Source organism: Lolium rigidum, chromosome 5 (assembly GCF_022539505.1).
Source record: "Lolium rigidum isolate FL_2022 chromosome 5, APGP_CSIRO_Lrig_0.1, whole genome shotgun sequence".
NCBI classification, from domain to species: domain Eukaryota; kingdom Viridiplantae; phylum Streptophyta; class Magnoliopsida; order Poales; family Poaceae; genus Lolium; species Lolium rigidum.
The window spans coordinates 49,199,139-49,219,101 of NC_061512.1; the positions used below are offsets into that span (position 1 = coordinate 49,199,139).

A 19,963-nucleotide genomic window follows, 5' to 3' on the forward strand; every position below is an offset into this window, starting at 1 on the left:
TTGTCAATCTAATCTCGCATCAAGTCTTTTCGAGGTAAACATTGTTTTTGAGTTTCTATCTTCCATATTCTCTTCAAGGCAAGTGCATGTCTTACATGGGGGAGCATGCCACGAGGGTATTTCCTTCATGGGGAAGAGGATCTACCCATGGTTAAACAATATATGAGGAAGAATGGAATATAAACAACTGCCTCCAGAAGCAGATCGGTAAGGAAGGAATTTTGACCATGGAGCGGATGGAGTCAAAGGCTGAAGCAACTATCAACCGCCTCAAGAAGGAGATCGGTAAGGAAGAATCACACTCACTAGGTTCCCGTAGATTCATCAAATTGTTGCAGGAGTTGGAAGAAGCAATAGATGATAAGAGGGGTGTAAAGACGCCTCTCTATCTGCACGGAAACAATTGAGAAGCTTAGAGGGAACATCAAGGTATACAAGGTTTGGGTTAACACACTAATAATCCCCAGGTGTAGGGAATCACCATAGTACAATTCTAAATAATTGAGTGTCGAACCCATGAGGAGCTGAAGGTAAACTATATATTCTCTAAAGCCCTATAACCCAGTTATATGGCCTTTCATGCAAAGCAATGAACTAGAATATGTAAGGTACTTTTTACTATAACTAGAAAATTGTAAAGTGCTGAAAGTGAATAAAGTAAGTAACTATTGCAAGTAGAGTAAAGACTATAAAGATAAAAGCAAGTAAAGTAAAATAAAGTAACTCAAGCGAGCAAGTGTTTAGGAAAATTGTTATTTTATTTGTTTGGTTTCAGAATTAGTAAAGCAAATAGATAGTTCTTTTATTGTTTTCATAATTAGTGAAGCATATAGTGCTAGAATCTCGAGTTGCATTGTCATAATCATATGTATGATGGCCAGGGTCCTCTTGCCCAGCTTGATAACGAGCTGCATGCATATTTCCTCGCTATGAAGGCGGAAATCCACGTAGAACTTCAAAATGATCTTTGTCGAGGGTCTATGGAGGCTCAAAGGAGACAACAAGACGATTTTATTTAAATTATATGAGTTACTTAGTTTATTTTTATCATTCCTTATTGTAAAACTATTTATGTATGTGCTACACTATTTGTTTGTGTGATAAATTGTTTATATCTATGATACACTAATTATTTTGCAAACACATTTAAAATTAAGAAAAAATGATAATACATAGCCGAACGGTTATTTTGTAGAAATCTGTTGGGCAGAGGCGTTAAAAAAAGCACCTCGCACCAGTGCCTCAAACAGCCGTCCGATGCATGTTATTTTCCTTTTCAAATAATCATTAGCAGAGCATCATAAGTTCCTCCGCTCCTCGATCGCCTAGCGCGACCCTAGGGCGGAACCCTAGATCCGCCTCTACCCACCTCCCCTCTCCTCCCTCCCCTGCCACCACCGGCCTGCTCCACCGGGCAAGGCCTGCGCGGTGTCGGCAGCGGCAGGCCTTCTTTACCCGGCGTGAGGGGAGTTGTGCGGGGCGGCGTCATCCTTGGAGGCGGTGTTGTTCGGCGGAGGTCAGCGGGGCCTGGCGTTGCGGCGGTCGGCGAGCTGCGGTAGGGAAGGCCTTGCACACGTTGAGGCGGCGGGGGGAGATGCAGTGGTTTTTGCAAGCCTGCGACCCGGGTGGAAGCGGCGGCGGATGTCTCCTTGTCTGTGTGTCTGTGGTGTGTGTGTGTGTGTGTGTGTGTGTGTTGCGTGTGGTATGCCCAAGCAATGGCTACTGGCCGGCCTGGCCGTGGGCGCCGGTGGAGGCACGAGGTCGACGACGGATCTCGAGGTTTCGACCTGGGATCTGTTCGGTGTGGCTCGACCTGCTGCTGGAGATGCCACCTTGGCGTGCACAGATGGTCAGATCTGGCCGATGGGAGGTAGGTTCAGCCGGCTTGGACCGACAGTGCTAATTTGGTGGGTTCCTGTGAGGTCCGGTGGCGCGGATGTCTTCGTTGTGCGCCGGCTTTTGAGGGTTTGGGAAGAAGGGTTGTGCCAGCACAGTCTAGGGTGACTCTCTGCTGCCGGGACTAGAGCAGTGGCTCCATCGGTCCTCCTCTTCTCTCCCATGATTTCTCTCATCAGCGTCGCCTGAGCGACTGCTCTGTCCTAACCTTCACTCGTCCCACATTCGGCCTTCTTTGGTCCATCGAGGAATAGGTCCCAACTTTCGGATTTCCCAGTGCTTCTCTGGTGATGTGGTATCATGGTGGGTGTTCGATGATGTCCCCGCTCGTGGAGTGGCTGGTGTGGGTTTGAAGTCGACGACTCGGGTGAAAGCCATGGCCGGTCTGTCTAGAGCCGATGACGGTGATGCTCTTGGGCGCCATTATCCTCCTTGGAGGCGTCTTCGTGAGCCTCGGCTTTGGCCCCCATCACAGTCGGATGTCTCTTGATTGATCGAGCAACGGTGCCACCTTGGTGTCGCTCCCCTTCCTAAAGGCGTTGCTTCTGAGACTTCGGCGTTCTTTTGCTTTCATTATGTGGTCAGATGTGCCTGGCGTCTGCACTTGGGTAGTCGGTTGGTGGGGATTCCGGTGGTGTTCGCCGGCGGCACCCTCCGTTCTTTATTTGTTCGAAACGAAGACTTCAAGGCTTCAAGTTTTTATCTTTGTTTAGTGTAGTCGTGCTCCTCTTGTTTGGGTGTCATTTTGCTCTGCTTTGTGCTTATATTGTAAGCTGGTAACCCCAACATCGTGTGTGCTCGAGACGTGTTGTACTCCTGGCCGGCTAAGGGCTTTGTTAATTCAAAATCGGGCTCCTTGAGCCTTCTGTTTTTATCAGCATCATAACTTATGGACTACGGAGTATTATTCCTTCCTTGCCACTTAAAACAAGCATATATTTGGTGGAAAGAGAGGTAAAAGTGAAAGACAGGGTTTGCTCTGTTAGCGAGATCAGAATGCCATCTTGTGTTGATCATTCATCACAGTTTGCTCTTTTAGTTCGAAATCGCAAGGCCATCTTGTGCCTCTTTTCCGCTTCCTTTGTGTGAATTGACGTGCATACGAAGTTATCGATAAAGGAATGTTGTAATTTGTCTAAATTTAGATGAGACAGAGATAGTATAAAATTCCTGTATAATTTTGGTGCAACTCCCAGGAAAAGCAATTGTTTCACCCCTCCCTATCATCAACCACGTACAATTTTTTTTCCTTTGCCTTTCAATGCTCACAGGAAGAGGCCAGAGCAACTCTCGTGTGAAGAAAAGAAGTGACTCTAGCGCACAAGCTAGTACTTCTAGCCAGTAGACTTTTTACCAGTAGTGCTGCCCAGCTTGCTCTCTGCTCTTCTTCTCACTCACACTCTCACACACAACAGACACAAACCCCAGGCGCACCGTCACCTTCCCCTGTGCTTCTGCCATGGCTCGCCTCCTCCCTCTCCTCCTCCTCCTCGCCGCCTCCACCGCCTACTCCCAGTCTCCGGCCGCCGCGCCCGCCTCCTCCTCCAACACCGTCGCCGTCGCCCAGTCCCCCACCGCCGCCTCACCGACCACCTCAGCCACCCCAGGCCCTTCCTCCAAAAACCCCATCTCCATCTCACCCGCATCGCCTCCCTCCCACTCCAGCACCAAGCTCACCGCCCCAGCCGCCGCCGCCCCCCTCCAGGCCACAGCTCCACCAACACTCCCACCGCCCACGCCCTCCCCCGTCAGCTCCCCGCCGCCCACATTGCCGTCCCCCGCCACCGCGCCGGCAGCGTCTCCCCCAGCGCCGGCGCCCGTCACCGCCGCGCCCACATTGGCCCCGCCGGTGGCCGCGCCTGCTCTCTCCCCTCCAGCGCTCGCCCCCGCGTCGGCATTGCCGACGTCCCCTCCGGCCCTCGCGCCGGCGCCCGTCGTCGTCGCCGCCCCGGCTCCCGCGCCTAGCAAGAAGCCCAAGACCAAGAAGCACGTGGCCCCAGCCGGTGCCCCCCTCTCCGCCGCTTCGTCGCCGTCCACCGGCGGCCTCGCCCCGGGTCCCGGCCCCTCCGCCGCCGACATGTCGGTACGTGCACCTACACCATTTACTGCACGCTCCACGTAGTACAGACGAATCCGTTCGGTCGGATTCCAAACCCGGCGCTCCAAACCGGATTTGATGGCCTGCACCTCACGCCCGCCTTACCTAGGGCCCACCCGTCAGTGAGCGCGCGTCCAGTCAACAAGACCACACGTGGCAGATTTTATGTGTTTTTTTTGTTGCTCCTCGTCTCACTGCGACCTGTGCTCCACTTGCAGGGCGACGCGGCGCGAGACCACAAGGCTGCCGGAGTCGCAGTGCTGTTGCTGGTTCTTGTCTCGCTGACGCTGGGCCCGGCGTTGGCCTGAGGATGGCCGGTGGGTCGCCGGTCCGACAGTCCGTCCACCGCCGCCGTTACTCTCGCCGCCACTGTTATTACCGCTACTATTACTACCGTTGGTGCCACTGTTCCTGCTGCTATTCCACTGATTTTTGCTTGGACCTGTAAACTGCATTTGATCTGTAGCACGCTACTATTGTTACTTCCTTCTCATGATTATTAGTATTGTCTTGTTACCATGATCCGTAGATCATTATTACTCCTAGCTTGTTACTGTTGCCTCGCTATGGATGCTTTGGCCCTGGTTTGCAAGATTATGAGTCACTTGCAAGTGGGTCCCACTTGTCGAAGCGCCGTTCACGGCCAGTTATTTCTACTATGATCTTGCAGCCTGATTGTTATTATCGTTGTGAATTACCTGATGAGTGCTCTACAATGATCTTGCAGCCTGATTGTTATTACTGTTGTGAATTATGTGTTGAGTGCTATGCGTCTGAATGTGGTCTATGGATCCACATTTCACCATACAGATAGATCTTTCCTCTTAAATCTACAGGTTGTTTGGTTGCCTGGTGTTGTTTGCAGACACAGTTTTCCTTGTTCTTTGCAACCAGTCACCCTGGAGTGCCTTGAAGCAAAATGCTAATTCAAATGTGATTGCGCTTGGCAACTCTTGCAATTCGCTTCCAGCTAGTTCTTTGACGCCTTGTTAGTACTTTTGTTGGGACCTGCTTGGGAAGTTTTGGGAACATTTTGTAGATAAAAAAATGAAACTAAAATACCGCCAACCAAGAAACTACCATTTACTTTCATCGCTCATGGCTGTGCCCTAATAGATTGCGCTATTTAATCGTACGGCAATCTTAAATTCGACAAATCAGGTTTCACTCATCCTCCAGTTTGAAACAACCGTTGGAACATGGGACTTCACACAAGAGAGTACAAATAACAGCTACACTCTACCCTATCATGGGACTTCACACAAGACTATGCAACAAGGAGAAGACACCAATGTCTGCCAAAGAAAAAGGCACAAAAGCTGGAAAAGCTCTTCTTTTGGGGCAGCTGGCAGTGTAGGCTGCCCATGCCACAATGCTACTAGTGCACACACGAATCTAAGCAGTCTTGCTGTTATTTTACCTGGTATCCTAGACCCACGCCCCAGACCAAATCACAATGGTGAACAGAGCTTCAGGTTCAAACAGTTCCTTGCTTGTGATGGGTGCAAAGGATCTTGGGAACAATCTGTAGATTTCCGCTTCCTTTTCTTCTTGGGGAATCTGATCTTCCATCCTTATTGATGACCAAATTATGTCCAAAAGTGCAACGAGATTCTTGTCCAGAAACATCAACTTACCTAGAGATGAGATATTGGCTGGGGATTGGTTTGATTATATATACACACAATATATGTACAAAAAGAAAGCAAAGCATTGAACCTGGGAATGCATCCCACATTTGGTTCTCTTTCTAAAAGATGTAACGAGATTCTTGTCCTCAGTCTATGTGCCTGGAAAGAAAATTTCATCTTCTTTTCACTATCTACCCTCCTCTTGAAGACACAACACTAGCTCACGGCACCGTTGGTTGCATGATTCAGCCTTTGGGGGTGGTGCTGAGGCTCATCCGAGCCGTCGGAGAAGATGTCCACCGGTGCATTGGTGAACCTGAAACTGTTCAAGTTACTCATCTTCGGTTGCGTGCCGTGCCTGTGCTTGTCGAGGTATACAACCACGACTGTGATGTCGTCATGGAAATGCCGCCTGATCCCTCTCTCGACCCGTTGCATGTCGGCGTATCTCATCTCCCTCTTCCTCGCGGCTTCGGATATAGCCGCCCTCACCAGACGCTTTGCTATTCCCTGAGCACATTTTCCACACAAAATATATCAGTCTATGCATAAAGGAACAACTTACAATGGTTCCGCGTGACTGGGTTTAAGTAAACTTGGCTTACCGCTCTTGGATTCTTGAAGACGATATCGACCGCTGCTTTGTCAGTGAGCTGCTCCCACAGACCATCCGATGCGAATATTACGAAGAGGTCCTGCTGTTGTATCTGGCGTACTTTGATCGATGGCTCGGCTGTTATGACGGCCCGCTTCAGTGAAACAGGACACACATGTTGCTGGAATAGAGGGTCTCTGGAAAGTTCAGGCTTCTTCAGATACACGTCCCCAATTGATCTGGAAACCTGAAAGTGAAAGCATCAGGGAAATGATGTCCATTTTGGCCAAAGAGTGGCTCATGATTGTTACTATATATAAATAAAAGCAGGTTTATTGTCTTGAACTGCTTTTGAAGTTTTTAAGGAACATTATAAAGCAGAGTGATGATTATTCATGCAGGCAACTGGTGACATCTTTTCTTACTCATTGGGCCGCGGTGAAGCGAATTCTACGCTACGTCTGTGGTACCATGGGCTACGGCCTGTCACTGCATGCTTCGCCCTCGACGTCGACCGACCTCGTTGCCTACTCGGACGCGGACTGGGCAGGATGCCCGGATACGCGGCGCTCCACGAGCGGCTACTGTGTCTACCTCGGCTCGTCGCTCGTCTCTTGGTCCTCCAAGAGGCAGCCCACCGTGTCTCGCTCCAGTGCTGAGGCCGAGTACCGCGCTGTGGCTAACGCTGTGGCTGAGTGCACGTGGCTTCGCTAGCTTCTGTCCGAGTTCTCTTGTCCCGTTGACAAGACTACGGTGGTTTTCTGCGACAACGTGTCGGCCGTCTACCTCTCCGCCAACCCCGTTCATCATCGACGCACCAAGCACATCGAGTTGGACATCCACTTTGTTCGTGAGCAAGTTGCCCTCGGTCGCGTTCGAGTTCTTCACGTACCGACGTCTCAGCAGTTTGCCGATATCATGACGAAGGGATTGCCGTCCACGACTTTTCCTGAGTTTCGCTCCAGTCTATGTGTCGGTGCCGACCCTTCGACTGCGGGGGGTGTTGGGTAACATGTTGTACTAGGTATATGTCCCCGTGTTTTGTCAGGGTTGTACCTGTAATTGTACATGTGTCCTCCTATATATACATGAGCAACCGGTCCTATTGGTGATGTGCAATCTCCAATAACTCTTCTACACTTAGATCATGCGGTGTACACCTAGATCGACTAACTATCTGCTTTGGAAAATACAAAAAAAGAGGAGAAAATAGCTTTAGCATATGGGTTTGCCACACTGCACAAGTAATTCTGGCTGCCGACTTTGTCGAACAGAATATATTATTGTGTTCGTATTAGATCAAGGAGTGGTTTGCAAAAGAACACTGGAATCTATATTATGATATGAGAACAGATGCATCGGTGTATGTTGAACATGAAACCAATCAAGGCAGGAGGATAGCCTTTATCCGAGTAACAAATTCAGGGTCTCATGACATAAAGCTAGCACATGAGAGATCAGCATGCAACTTTGCTAGAACCTTCGAGTGCTTATCAATTTCAGGATGGATTCTAAAGCGATGATCAAACGTGGCCAATGAAGAGACTAGGACCAGGCCATCTAACTATGTTGAGGCTCTCTGGGTTTGTTTTGCGGCATGACATTTTGAACTGTCTTGCGGAAATGCTATCCTTTTTTCTGGCATGGTAATTAACTACTAACAAATGTTGAAGACCATAGTCTCTGAAATAAAGCTATAATAGCAATGAATAAAACTGTACCATTAGAATACAAACTTTCATGATCAATGATAGGTACCTGAATAATGCCTTTAATCCGCCAAACTCCCTTGGCCAAGACGACTATACGCGGATCATCACGATGCTGCTCGCTGACCTCCTTCCGCACCTCCTCGTCGGCGACATTGTGGTCCTTGGATAGCCTCTCAGCCACTACCCCACGGCCATTAGGTCCTCTGTGGCCAAGGACAGCTCTGGAATCGCCCAAATTGGCGACATACAGGGCATTGTCGGCGATTACTCCGACGAGGCAGCATGAGCCGGCCGTGGCGATCTTTGGGCGTCTTAACCATGAACCCTTGACTAGTTGCACGAACTCCTCTTCCGTAGCACGGAACGCCTTCTTGATCGAATCTGCCGACATGCCTCCTTGCTCGGATGAGAACTCTGTCATGGTTCAGATAGAGCATTACACTGTTTAGCTGTCTTAAATGTGTGTTACAGAAAATATTCAGAATTAAAAGTGCGTAGAAAATAGCATGTCATTTGGTTCAAAACTCATTGGTTACTTTGACAAGCATGTGTAGAAAGTACATAAAGGATTTGTAATCCAAATCAGCAAATTTACACCAAGTGTAAGCTAAATCTGAACGAAAATGCACGGGTAAGATCGAGCAATTAAGCGATTTGGTCATGGGTGTATTCGGCGAGTAAATGGAGTTAATTTTAGCGGCGCACTCACTGTGGAGGTGCGGGAAGAGGCGGGAGGAGAGGAAGCGCGAGGCCTCGGGCCCGCCGTGGCCGTCGTACACCCCGACGAAGGTGAGCGCCGGCGAGGTCACCACCTGGCCCTGGTCCTCCAGCCTCTCGTTCGCCTGCGCCACGGCGATGGAGTACTCCCCGGAGGCGTGCGGCTTCAGCTCCGCGTGCCACAGCAGCCCGTCCCCGCCGCCGCCGTCACCGCTACCGCCACCGCCGCAGCCGCAGGCGCTGCGGCCAAGGCAGCGCTCCGCCGGACGCGCCAGCCAACGCAGCATCGCGGGCCTCTCTTCCTTCTATCCCTTTCCGGCCCCGAATTCCTCGCCAAGATCGCCGTGCCCTCCTCCTCCTTCCGCAATGGCAGCTCCAAAAATCTCGCAAACAAGATGGCAGCTTCCTCCACGACCTCCACCGAAATTTCTCCCCAAGATCGAAGCTTTCACCTCGCCACCATCCACACGGCGCGGATTCGCTTGCTTCCTCCCACCAAACAACCCCAAAACCATCGATCAATCCAGTTCTTATCCCTTCTTTTTCTCCTATGCTATTGTTAGATCGCTCCACAGCGAAGCTTTTCCCTTGGCAGTTGGCAGTTGGGAGCAGTTCCATTAAAAGAGTGGAGACGGCGCACCGTCGGATTCGGCGCCAGAGACACGTGGACGTACTGCCCTTGCCATCGGACGCTGACAAGTCAACGCGTCCGCATCTTGTGGGCCCAGCCTGGTGGTGATGATCGTGTGTCGACCGGCAGGTCGTATAAGAAGGGTCAAAGTCAGGAAGACCTATCTATCCAGCCAAGTCAAAGTATATTTAGGGCATGTGTAATGGGTGCCACGTTTTAGCTGAGGTTTCAGAGACCTCGGAATTTTAGAAATCGGGAAATGTTTATTTTTAAAGCTTTAATATTTTTCTAAGGATACATGTAAATGTGTTCTACATATCTGTATTTTTTTAAGTAACATAACACTAATTTGCTAGCTACAAAAGGGATAAATTGTGTGGTTCCAAAAGGGCAAAACATTAACTATAAATCGCATTGCGTATTTTTTTATATCTTGTGTAGGTAACACTTCAAAAGGTGTCCGCAAGAAATTTTGTATGTGCATGGATACTTTTTTCAGTTTTTTTGTTTCAGATTCAAGGAGCTCGCTAGAGCTTGGGAACTATTTCTACTTTTCTATGTGCAATGGTACCATCTAATCCATGCAATATACAAAAATCATATTTAATGGTACCATCTTATAGAAATATATTTGATTCCTCTTAGGTAAGAGATGACCCAAAATCTTCTAAGACCTATAAGGTCCCTTGGAATATGGAGTTGTGGTTGTCCTCGTAGCTTGCCGTGGTAGGGGCCTAGTGTCACTGGGATGGGTGTGGGTCGCTTGACCGCCATAGAGCACACACCGGCTAGTTTGCTCACGACCCCCATCAAGGAAGGCCAGCAAAGCAAGTCTGCATGAATCCCGCATGCCTCCGCATCCAACACAAAGCTCTCTCTACCATCTTCGCAAGCAGGGGCCGACGATAGCGACAAGGACGACGGGGGGGGGGCGTGATCTATTGTAGGAGATACATCAATGTAGGTAAATTAAGAGGGACACCATGGTGTAATAGTTAATTCTGAGAAAATTATACGAGAGAGGATTTGCAGTAAAAAAAACTCTATTTTGCTCTACATTTTCTTGTGTGTGTAGATCATAGATGAAAAGATAAATTTGATAAAAAAATGTAGGGATATATTACACATCCATATGTACATGTATGTCTTTTCATAAATTTTTGAGATTCTCAAATAAATTCATGAATTTGTTTAAATGTTGGAGCTATTTCTACTTTTTGATGTGTCTTTATCATTGCCACAGGGGAAACGGTAGACTTGATTTCTTTTAACTAAGAAATTGTCTCATAGTAAGAAAGATAATCTATATTTTTTTTCATCTTATGATATGTTTTATCTTTTTCACAATTTTTTTTTGTTTAATCTTAAACAATTCCTAATTTTAGGCTTTCATGCTAAAGATATGTACCATCCTTTTGTCTTTTCCAGATGTTGTGTAATGCATAAGGAAAAAACCATCTTATGAACTATTATAGTGTCTTACACACATGCATAAATACCAATATTATTATCGTGTGCTAATTTATAAAAGCATATAACTAGATATGCAAGAACGCTATCATTATATTTCAACGGCGAATTCTTTATCTTATGTATCTTTTTAATATTTTGACATATTATTAGAAAAATCATTGTTAAGGTCAAGCATTTGAGATTGTAAAACGTCAGTTAAGCACTAGGAGATGGTAAAAAACCAATGATGAGTTGATGACTAACCCAACACGATGAAGCCATACAGTGCCGGAGGGTGGGGCCGACAAACTGGGGTATATGGGCTGGGGGGAGAGATCAAGAGAATGTCTGGGCCAATACCATAGAGGCAAATGGGCTACTTTTCCCGCTGTTCATAGGCTGAAAGTTAATGGGCAGAGGGTGCAGAGGGGAGGACCGGAGGAGGGATACTGATAAAAGAGAGGAAAAGAGGTGAAAAGAAAGAATGAGCAATGTAGCTAGCATTTTGGTTTGAACCCATATTTGCATATTTGAAACTTCCCTGGCATTATAGGCATGAGTTTTTCTTATTCTCGATCAATTGATTTTTTTTAAGTCTTAATCAATTTAGAAAACTACAAATACAACGGACATGGCGGTTTTGCACCCAGGTGCATATGCTCCTGATTTTTGAAATGCATTTAAAACCATTTTAAAACGTAAAAAAATCCGGCAAAAAATGTCTGAAGTACATATTGATGTTCTATGTCCTTGTAAAGTCGTTTCACGAAAAACTGATATCTTTGGTGTCATATGTGAAAAACACGAAATTTGATGCTAAGAAAAGGCTCTTAGTGAAACATTTCTTTATCTTTTTTATACAAGACAAAAAAATAAGTCGATTATCCATGAAATTTGGTGTGTGTCCATAAAATGTCGATATATGCGAGCTAAATTTTTATTCAGAATTTTTGTAACACTTCAAATTATTTTTTATGGTCGAAGGAGCATATGCACATGGGATCAAATGTGCATTTCCGAAATACAGTTTAGTGAAAAGTGTAATTTGCACATTTCTAGGAAAGTGCTTCTGGGTGAAAAGAGTGAAAATTGCATCTAACATTTTCAAAGGCACCCGGCCAGACATCTACACCAGCAAGATGAAACTCAAAGAGAAACTTGCCATAATGCCATGTTTATCCTAGGACAAACTGGAAATCTTGCTCAGGCTTTCAACCATGGATAGATAGCTTTACTTTAGATCTTTCTATTTCAGCTTAAACAGAGGACTATACAGTCTGCTTAAATCCTTTCTTAACCCTGAGGATCTGATGGGTTGATGGAATGATGGATATGAATAACATTCTCGTCTTCGCTACTAAGGCCACCTAAATAGTCAGAGAAGTGGTACGCTCGGACCTGAATGGAGTAATGCTGATGTCGAATAAATTGCTCACTTAAGTCGTCAGGGATACACACACTTGCAATGTCAGATAATCTGAAGTTCAGATAGGACCTGCATCGTTCTTTAAACCATATGGAGCAAAGGAAAATTCAGTAGGCACAGTTCAGCTAGACGAGTGATACTCTCTTACAAGTCTAGAACATCATCAGAACACACACTGAAGATTTGTGAATAAGAAGAGCAAAAGTTCAGTAGACAGTAGTTCAGCTAGTTTAATGGCTGTCCTCTCATGTGGAGCCAGTTTCACATAGATCAAACAGACAGTTGCAACAAGTAACCGCTGAAGCCGCATACACAGACGCCGCAAGGTATCATCGCCTCACTAGAAAAAAACTAAAAAGGTCCTTGCAGAGCAGGTTAAGCAGTAACATAATTTAGGTGTCATCCCTCAGTTTCCTTATTCGTCCGATGTTCGGAGCACAGTAGCCCTACAGTAGGGGCAGTCGCCGTGGGACCGGAGCCACCGCTCTAGGCATGCCGAGTGGAAGATGTGCTTGCAGCGCAGCTCCATGAGCCCGTCCGCATCACCACACCTCTCCAGGCATATCGAGCACTCTGGTGAAGGTGACACACTCTCACCTTCTCCCACGTCTTCGCAGGCTGTTTCTTGTATCACAGGGACGGGTTCCATGCATGACGTGACAGACATACATTTATCCACGATGCTGAAAGGCTCTACAAAGATTTCTTGGACTTTGCAGGCAGCGACGGATACACTGGACTGGAAGTAAGTGGTCAGGCTACCAAGCTCGCTATCCGTAGTGGTAGAGACATCAGTGTCAGCAGGATGAGGTAGTACTCCAGCCCAAATAGTTTCAAAGGATGGAGTGTTTTGCTGCCTGAAACAATTGAGGAACATGTGTAAATGTGACTGAAGATAGCTCAAAATCTGCACTTGGAACAACAAAGTGTTACGGTTTGTCGCGGACCTTCTTCCAGATAAGTCTACACTATTAAGCCTCTGAAGAAGCCTTTCTCTAGCTTGTTGAACAGCATCAGGGAGCCGTGCATGATCTGATACACTATGGTTTAGCCTTGAGCTGGAGCCAGTACCCACAACATGTTCTATTTTGTTTCCAGAACATCCCACAAGCTTAGCACCATCTCTTTGATTCCCTGGAACAAGTTCCTGACCCTGATTTTAGCAATAAAAGATCTTAGAAACAAAGCGGTAGTTGCTGAAGAACATTTCACAACTAACATCATCATAACAGAAAACATAGAAAATAAGATTGTCCTGTTCTCTGCCTGGAAAGAGGTTAGTTGCATGCCTGAAAATAGCCAAATGATACGTAAGAAATAGCAGCCAACTTATGGCATTAATACGAGATTCTACAAATATGTAACAAATTTTGCTTAAGCCACAAGCCTAGAATAGGAACCAAAAGTTCATCTCGCAATAGCTGAGATATGTTCAAAACAGTATTTGCTAGATGATGGCAAATCTAGTAAGTATGTTGGCACTTGGTAGAAATTGATCAAACATTAGGAATGTTCAACCTAATTATATTCTCAAATGGCTGCTTCTTTTCAAAATAAACATTCAGAAAATCAACAATCGTAGAGATTTTTTAGTGGGGGCAATCGTAGAGATTAGTACAAGTTTCCGCAATATCTTCCGGCCACTTAGCTTTCGCGTAATCATTTATACTAAAGCCTACATCTCATCCATGTCACGGAATAGCTTTTCAAAAGAACTATCATTTCCATGCGCACACTAAACTTTCCACCACAGATTAGTCAAACCTCATAATCACGGAAAGAATATTCTAGTATATGCTGGTTCCATCATAACAGTATGGTTCTCAGTAAAATACACTGTACCCACAAACATTACACAATCTGGAAAAGACTGGAAATTTTTTCTGGTACGCTGAGATACAAGACTGTCCCTTCGTTGCAACAAATAAAATAAAAAGTCACTCATGAAGACATTAACAACAAGCTATTACTGACCAATTGTGTGTGGGCCGAATATGTTGGTAGCCAGAGATTGATCAAAGGGCACAGAAATATATAGAAGACGGGTCACTGTTTTACACCTTGGTTAATCTCAATCCCCACCAATACGTACAACGTGATTGCACATTCTACGTGGCCTTTATGGTAGTCCCATAAAGGTAACAGTAGCTCATCCCTAATCTGAAAAAGAAATCTAGCAGCAAGCATGAGCAGTCATGCCGGACCGGCCGATCTATCTTATCGATCAGTGGCCGACAATGACAAGGTCGTCGTCATCAGCCTGGTCGGGGTCTTTGGGCTGGTCCGGGTCACTGTAGTCATCGTCGCTGTCTGTCTCTCCCGCACCACTTGGCGCCCTCGCCTTCACATTGAATATCCCCTCCTCCTCCTGGTTCTCCGGGTCACGCAAGGACGCGCCCACACGGCACGGCGACGCAGGCCCGGGCACGCACTTGGGCTTCTGTGCCGGTGACGACGACAGCGATGGAGCGGCGGCCGCCTGCGCGTTTGCTGAGTGCAGCAGCAGGGCTAGCGTGCATACTAGCGCCACCACCACCATCCATGTGCGCACATACACCATCATCGTTGCACCGGGATGATGATACAAGAGCTATGCTTAGTTTCTTAGGGAAGATCGAGAGAGAACTTAATCAAGGTGGTGCGGGCAGTGACGAAGAATTTAAGGATATGCTTGCCTGCAGCTCTGCATATTCTGAGCTTGCATGCATGGTGGAGCTCAAGCGATCTAGCTGCCTCCTAACTCTGAGGAGACACCGCAAAACTCTTGCCATTTCTTCTGGATGGTCATCCTGATTCTTCTCAGGGAGAGATAAACGAGTGGTCCTTGTATCATGACTTCCATTCCTTGCTTTGATGAGGAAAGAGAAACATAACAATTTGCTTTGTCCAGAAGTAAAGCTCAAACTAGTTGCATGCACAAACCAGTTCACCAGAATAGTATGTGACGTTGGTCTTCACTCCAAACTGCAGTATTTGTTGAATGGAGGAGAATAATTTCCACTGACACTGAGATTTTTTTAGTGGGAGCAATCGAAGAGATGAGGACTATTAAGTTTCCACGATGGTTTCAGGTCACTTAAATATTCTGCATGCTCCATTTATACACAAGTCCACAACTCATGCATGTCACAAAATAGCTCTTCAAAAGAACTAGCCATGCACCCACTCAACTTTCCACCATAGCTTGGTCGTACCTCATTTTGTCGGAAAGAACATTCCAGTATGTTCCGGCTCCATCTTCACATTATAGTTCTCAGCCAAATAAACTGTACCCACAAACTCTACACACTATGGAAAAGACTGAACATAATTTCTGGCACCAGCTGAGATTTCCCTGAAACATCTGCAACCTCTATGTGGATAAGGTGTTGGCAGTCAGATTTGGATCAAAGGGCACACCGATGAGAAACTTTGGACCCTCTTTTTCTGATGCATATTTGTTGGGTAAGGTGCACGGTGATGATTGAGGCTTAAAAATATGAGGACGACGAGGAATGGAACATATGTGTCGTGAAGATAAGGCTGGACATGATTATCGATGACACCATCAAATCTTTACAAATTTTGTTGCGGCACATCAACCTAACACGCCGGTGCGGTCTTACCTAACAAAACATGCAGAATGCTGAAATGGGGGTAAAACCTTGTTCAGAATTTACTAGATGGTGGGCTCCGGTAGAGTTTTCACCAAAATGGGGTAGTATGTGGCACAAATGCACAACTGCTGGGGTAAAAGGTGGATTCAGGAATACACCTTTTAGGGCATCTCCAACCGAGCGACCCATCCCGCCGCGCGTCCAGATGGGTCAAGCCGGACAAAAACCCGGCCTAGCGCGCGGACCCATCCTTAAAACGGATGGCCGCGGCGTCCGGGATGACCCAAACCCGGCCCAAATCTGGGACGAGTTTGCGTGGCCGCGGACACAGATGGCTGGCCGCTCGCGTCCGCCCCTTGTCCGCCCCTGGCCCGCGTGTCATAGGCAGAAATATTTTTTCTTCATTAAAAAGTACCCATTACATTTTTTTTAATCTACTACTCCTATCCTAATACGTACGGGGCCGCCGGCCTCGCCGGCGACTCCTCGCCGACGTGCCATCGGGGCCGTGGATTTCACTCGACGCGGGCGGCCTGTACGCGTGAGGATTCCACTCCAGCTTACAAGCTGGGTGGCGCGGCGGAGGCCTTCATCCTCCTCCTTTCCATCCTCGCGCCTCGGGCGCGCTCGCGCTCCGCCTCCTGCGGCGGCACCATCCGCTTCCCGCATAGCTCCAGCTCCTGCAGGGCGGCGCGTTCCATAGCGGTCCGCGCCTCCAGGCGGACGCGGCCCCTCGTGGTTCTCGTTCCGCCGGCGCATGCGCTCTTGTCGGCCGCGCTCCGCCGACGCAGCAGCCTCCCGGGCGCGCCACTCGGGCGAGGGCAGCTGGATGAGGTGGCGGGCTGAGGAGCTGGTTCTTCTGGCCGAGGAGGTCGCCTAATCGGCGGCGGCCGGCCCGGCAGGTGGCCTCGTGTTCCTTGGTCACGCGCGTGAGATCGGCGAGACGCTCCTCGATGGCGGCGTTGATGTTCGCCAGCGCGAGGTCCTCCGCGTCGACGGGCTCCTCCTCCGCGGTGGCCCCTCCTCCACGGCCTCGTACGACCCGTCCGCGGTCTCGTGCCAGCCGTCCGCGGCCGCCTCCACCATCTCCGCGTCCTCTTCCTTCTTCGCAACCGCCTCGGCAGCGACGTGGAGCGCCTCGTCGTCGGCGAACCACCGCGCGTCCGCGCGCCTCCTCCGTCTGCGGGAACCTGGCCCGGGCGGCGAGGGAGAGCTTGGCCCACGTGGCCTGCAGAGTGCGCGGCATGGCGATGGAGAGGGCGCCGGAGAAGGTGGAGGGGGAGAGAACGGCGGAGCGGCTGTGATGAGGTCTGTGAGACCGGCGCCGTCTTTTATAGCCGGCGGCCTTGGGCGGGAAACTTGGGCGCGAGCGCGCGCCAATGGCCTTTTCGCGCGCGCGGGAATCTTGGTGCGCGGGAACTTTCCCGCGCGTTCTACCGCCCGCCATTGCTGTCCCGTCGAGGCCTGCCATGGCGCAGCGCCGCGCAAGGAAGACGAACCACGTGGTGTCTTTTTGGGTCGCCGCGTTGGGCGCAGCCAGTGGCGGAGGACGAAAAAAAATTAAGGTCGGGCGAAATTTTAAACACAAAAAAATGACGCAAAAGAATAAACTATTAGTTTATATGATGGTAAGCATAGTCGCCCATACTATGGTAATAGCAATATATTCAAAATCAAAAACAGCTCCGCGGTCTCCAAAAAACCTAGAAGCTAGACCCGCGAGATTTGCAGGACTAGGGGCGCGCGGCCGGACGGCTTGGCCGGGGGCGGGGGAGTCGGAGGGATCTCGTCGGAGGAAAGCAGCTAGTGCGCGGGCAGCAAGCGGCACAGTGAAAGGATCAAAGACAAGTCTTGGTCTCCCGGGTGAAAGTCGTGTCTGGGCGTCTGGCCTGACTCGCTTCGACCGTCGAAGGCGAGTAGACGAAACAACTGACTCGGGAGTCACGAATCACGATCGCTGGTCCTTCTCACGATCGGAACGAACGGATTGCAGGACACAACAGTTGGTTTCCATCAACCACGTGCGGCCCAGCTAGCATAAGGCCAGTTCGTTTGCTTACTTGATTGTTCTCCTCCTGCCGGCCTAACTCATTTTTTTCTTTTGTTTTCCCTTCAAAAACTATACAAAACTGATGGTATATCCACATATGCATACATATACTAGATTGTTTGCCAAAAATCAAGGTAGGGCAAGTGCCACACCTTGCCCAAAGGGGAGCTCCGCCCCGGCGCAGCGTGCGACCCAACCGGACACGCGGGCCGCTGTCCGGGTGTCCGCTCGGCCACCCAAACGGCCCAAAACGGACGGCCCAACGCGTCCGTTTGGGTCGCTCGGTTGGAGATGCCCTTACCTTGGTAAGTTCATCTCAATTCCCAGCAATCCGTACACTATTCCACATGGCCTTGATGTAATTTAGTCCCATAAAAGCAACGGTAGCTCCTCCCTGATCTGGAAACGAAATCTAGCAGTAACAGTAGCTCCTCTGAATTAATCGGGCCCAGGGCGCTCAGGTGCTCGTCCTCCCTATAGGTACACCATATGAAGTTTACCCAACTTGTTCCTGAATCTTGACTACTGACTGTCAGGAAGTGCCCTGGCCCCATGGTGTTCCCATCCTGACAAAATCGTCGCACACTTTCCCTACCCAGTTTAGTTTGTCCAAGAAATTCGCAGTATTTTCCGGAGCACGCATCCAGTATGCACCCCCAGATCACGGCCTAAATTTCTCGAGTATTTCCGCTGGTCAAATCCGTATCTTCCGGACTTCAAAGAAACATGCAAATAATTCGCGGTAACTGAAGCTCAAAAAAAGGAAACTAAACCATGTTTCTTCACTAGACAAGAAAACGTAACGGAGCGCAGGCAATTTCAGCCAGGAAACGGCAGTCAGGGAGGGAAGGGAAGAAACAAGATTTAACGGCGGGACTCACCGGCTTGTGGTGGTGGTGGTGGGAGATGCCGGCGGAGCTGCGGCGGCGGCGGGGCCCCGCGGCGCGGCGGGGAGGTTTGGGTGGCTCCGGCGGATCCGGCGGCGCCGGCGAGGGGCGGCGCTGGAAGTAGAGGAGCTTGGAGGCGATCGGCATGCAGGGGAGGATGCAGATGTGGCGAACTGTTGCAGCTCCACCTGCTTCCCTCTCCCTTGGACTCAACTCGAGAATAAAGAAGAGTGCACTCCCCTGGTACTACTGCTACTACTACTAGTGGCTTTATTTATTGCAGCATCGTCAGTTCTCTTTACGTGTCGCGCCGTTTATCTTTCTTTCTCAGGTCGCTCTTGTTGGATTTTTTTTTCTCCGCACTTTCTTGGGGACTTTTTGTTGCCCCGTCTGATCGGGAAAATGGACGGCTGGATGAACAACTGATGAAAAGGACGTGAGTTGCAGGAACAGCAGAGGAGTGACATCCTGGTGGTACTTGGAACAGTCGCCCTCTTTGGTCCAACGATGGTTACTAAATCCGAGTGAACTCACCGTAATCTATTTGTTGCTATCTGAACAAAATGTTTATATATATTTTTGCAAAGCGATCTGTTTATTTAATGGCTGGGATATTTGGTGACGCGATTTTTTTACGGTGCTGCCCTGGAAAATGCCAATCGGTTTCATCTGAGCACGATGGATTGCTTTGGTCGTAATTGAAAGTTACGGTTACTTCATATACTTTCACTCACAGCAGTGAGCTTTGCTAGTGCGCCTTTACAAAACCTGCATGAGGAGCCATTACACAAGTTGGTAGCCGTCATGATCCGGAACCGAGACTCCATCAGGGAAAAATATTTCGTTTGGGTAAAAATTTCGGTGACCCACGAAATCAACGAAATTTGTTCGCAAATTTCACAAAATATTTCATACAAATTAGCGAAATTTTACTCCAACTAAACAGTAAATAAAAATATTTTAACTATCAACATAGATGCATTACCGTCATAGAGGTCTGTCATCTTTTCATGTTGTGTTTGGCCTAGGTTCGATATCTAGCTGTGCATACTGTTTTATATTTTTTTTCTTTAATTTCAGCATAAAAGTGAAACTGAACCAAAAAAAAACAAATTAATCTGGCATTCGAACTAATGACGCCCAGCTGGTAGCCTAGAATACTAACCACCATGTTACGAAATTTCTTGTTGAAACACGTGTATTTTGAAGATTGTTTTACTTGGTAAGTTTGATCCTAGCGAAATATTTTGAGAGAAATTCAAATCTTTTGTT

At 48.3% G+C, this 19,963-nt stretch overlaps 3 protein-coding genes and 1 pseudogene across 3 annotated transcripts; 1 reads left to right on the forward strand and 3 right to left on the reverse strand.

Moving 5' to 3' along the window:
• Nucleotides 1-227: 227 nt before the first annotated feature.
• On the forward strand, nt 228-4,423 carry LOC124655944 (annotated as a pseudogene).
• A 1,183-nt stretch (nt 4,424-5,606) lies between these two features.
• Nucleotides 5,607-8,936, reverse strand: LOC124653900 (probable protein phosphatase 2C 78). Its single transcript, XM_047192954.1, has 4 exons — nt 8,642-8,936; nt 7,979-8,346; nt 6,231-6,467; nt 5,607-6,135 (listed from the first exon to the last, which is right to left on the reverse strand). Exons 1-4 carry the CDS (start codon nt 8,934-8,936, stop codon nt 5,842-5,844), a joined length of 1,194 nt encoding a protein of 397 aa, XP_047048910.1. The 3' UTR covers nt 5,607-5,841.
• Nucleotides 8,937-12,200: 3,264 nt separating this feature from the next.
• On the reverse strand, nt 12,201-18,921 carry LOC124652814 (probable E3 ubiquitin-protein ligase RHY1A). Its single transcript, XM_047191858.1, has 3 exons — nt 18,686-18,921; nt 13,106-13,311; nt 12,201-13,015 (listed from the first exon to the last, which is right to left on the reverse strand). The coding sequence occupies exons 1-3, from the start codon at nt 18,836-18,838 to the stop codon at nt 12,574-12,576; spliced, it is 801 nt and encodes a 266-aa protein (XP_047047814.1). The 5' UTR covers nt 18,839-18,921; the 3' UTR covers nt 12,201-12,573.
• Nucleotides 13,857-14,859, reverse strand: LOC124652815. The gene has a single exon (XM_047191859.1). It carries the CDS (start codon nt 14,719-14,721, stop codon nt 14,383-14,385), a length of 339 nt encoding a protein of 112 aa, XP_047047815.1. The 5' UTR covers nt 14,722-14,859; the 3' UTR covers nt 13,857-14,382.
• Nucleotides 18,922-19,963: the final 1,042 nt, after the last annotated feature.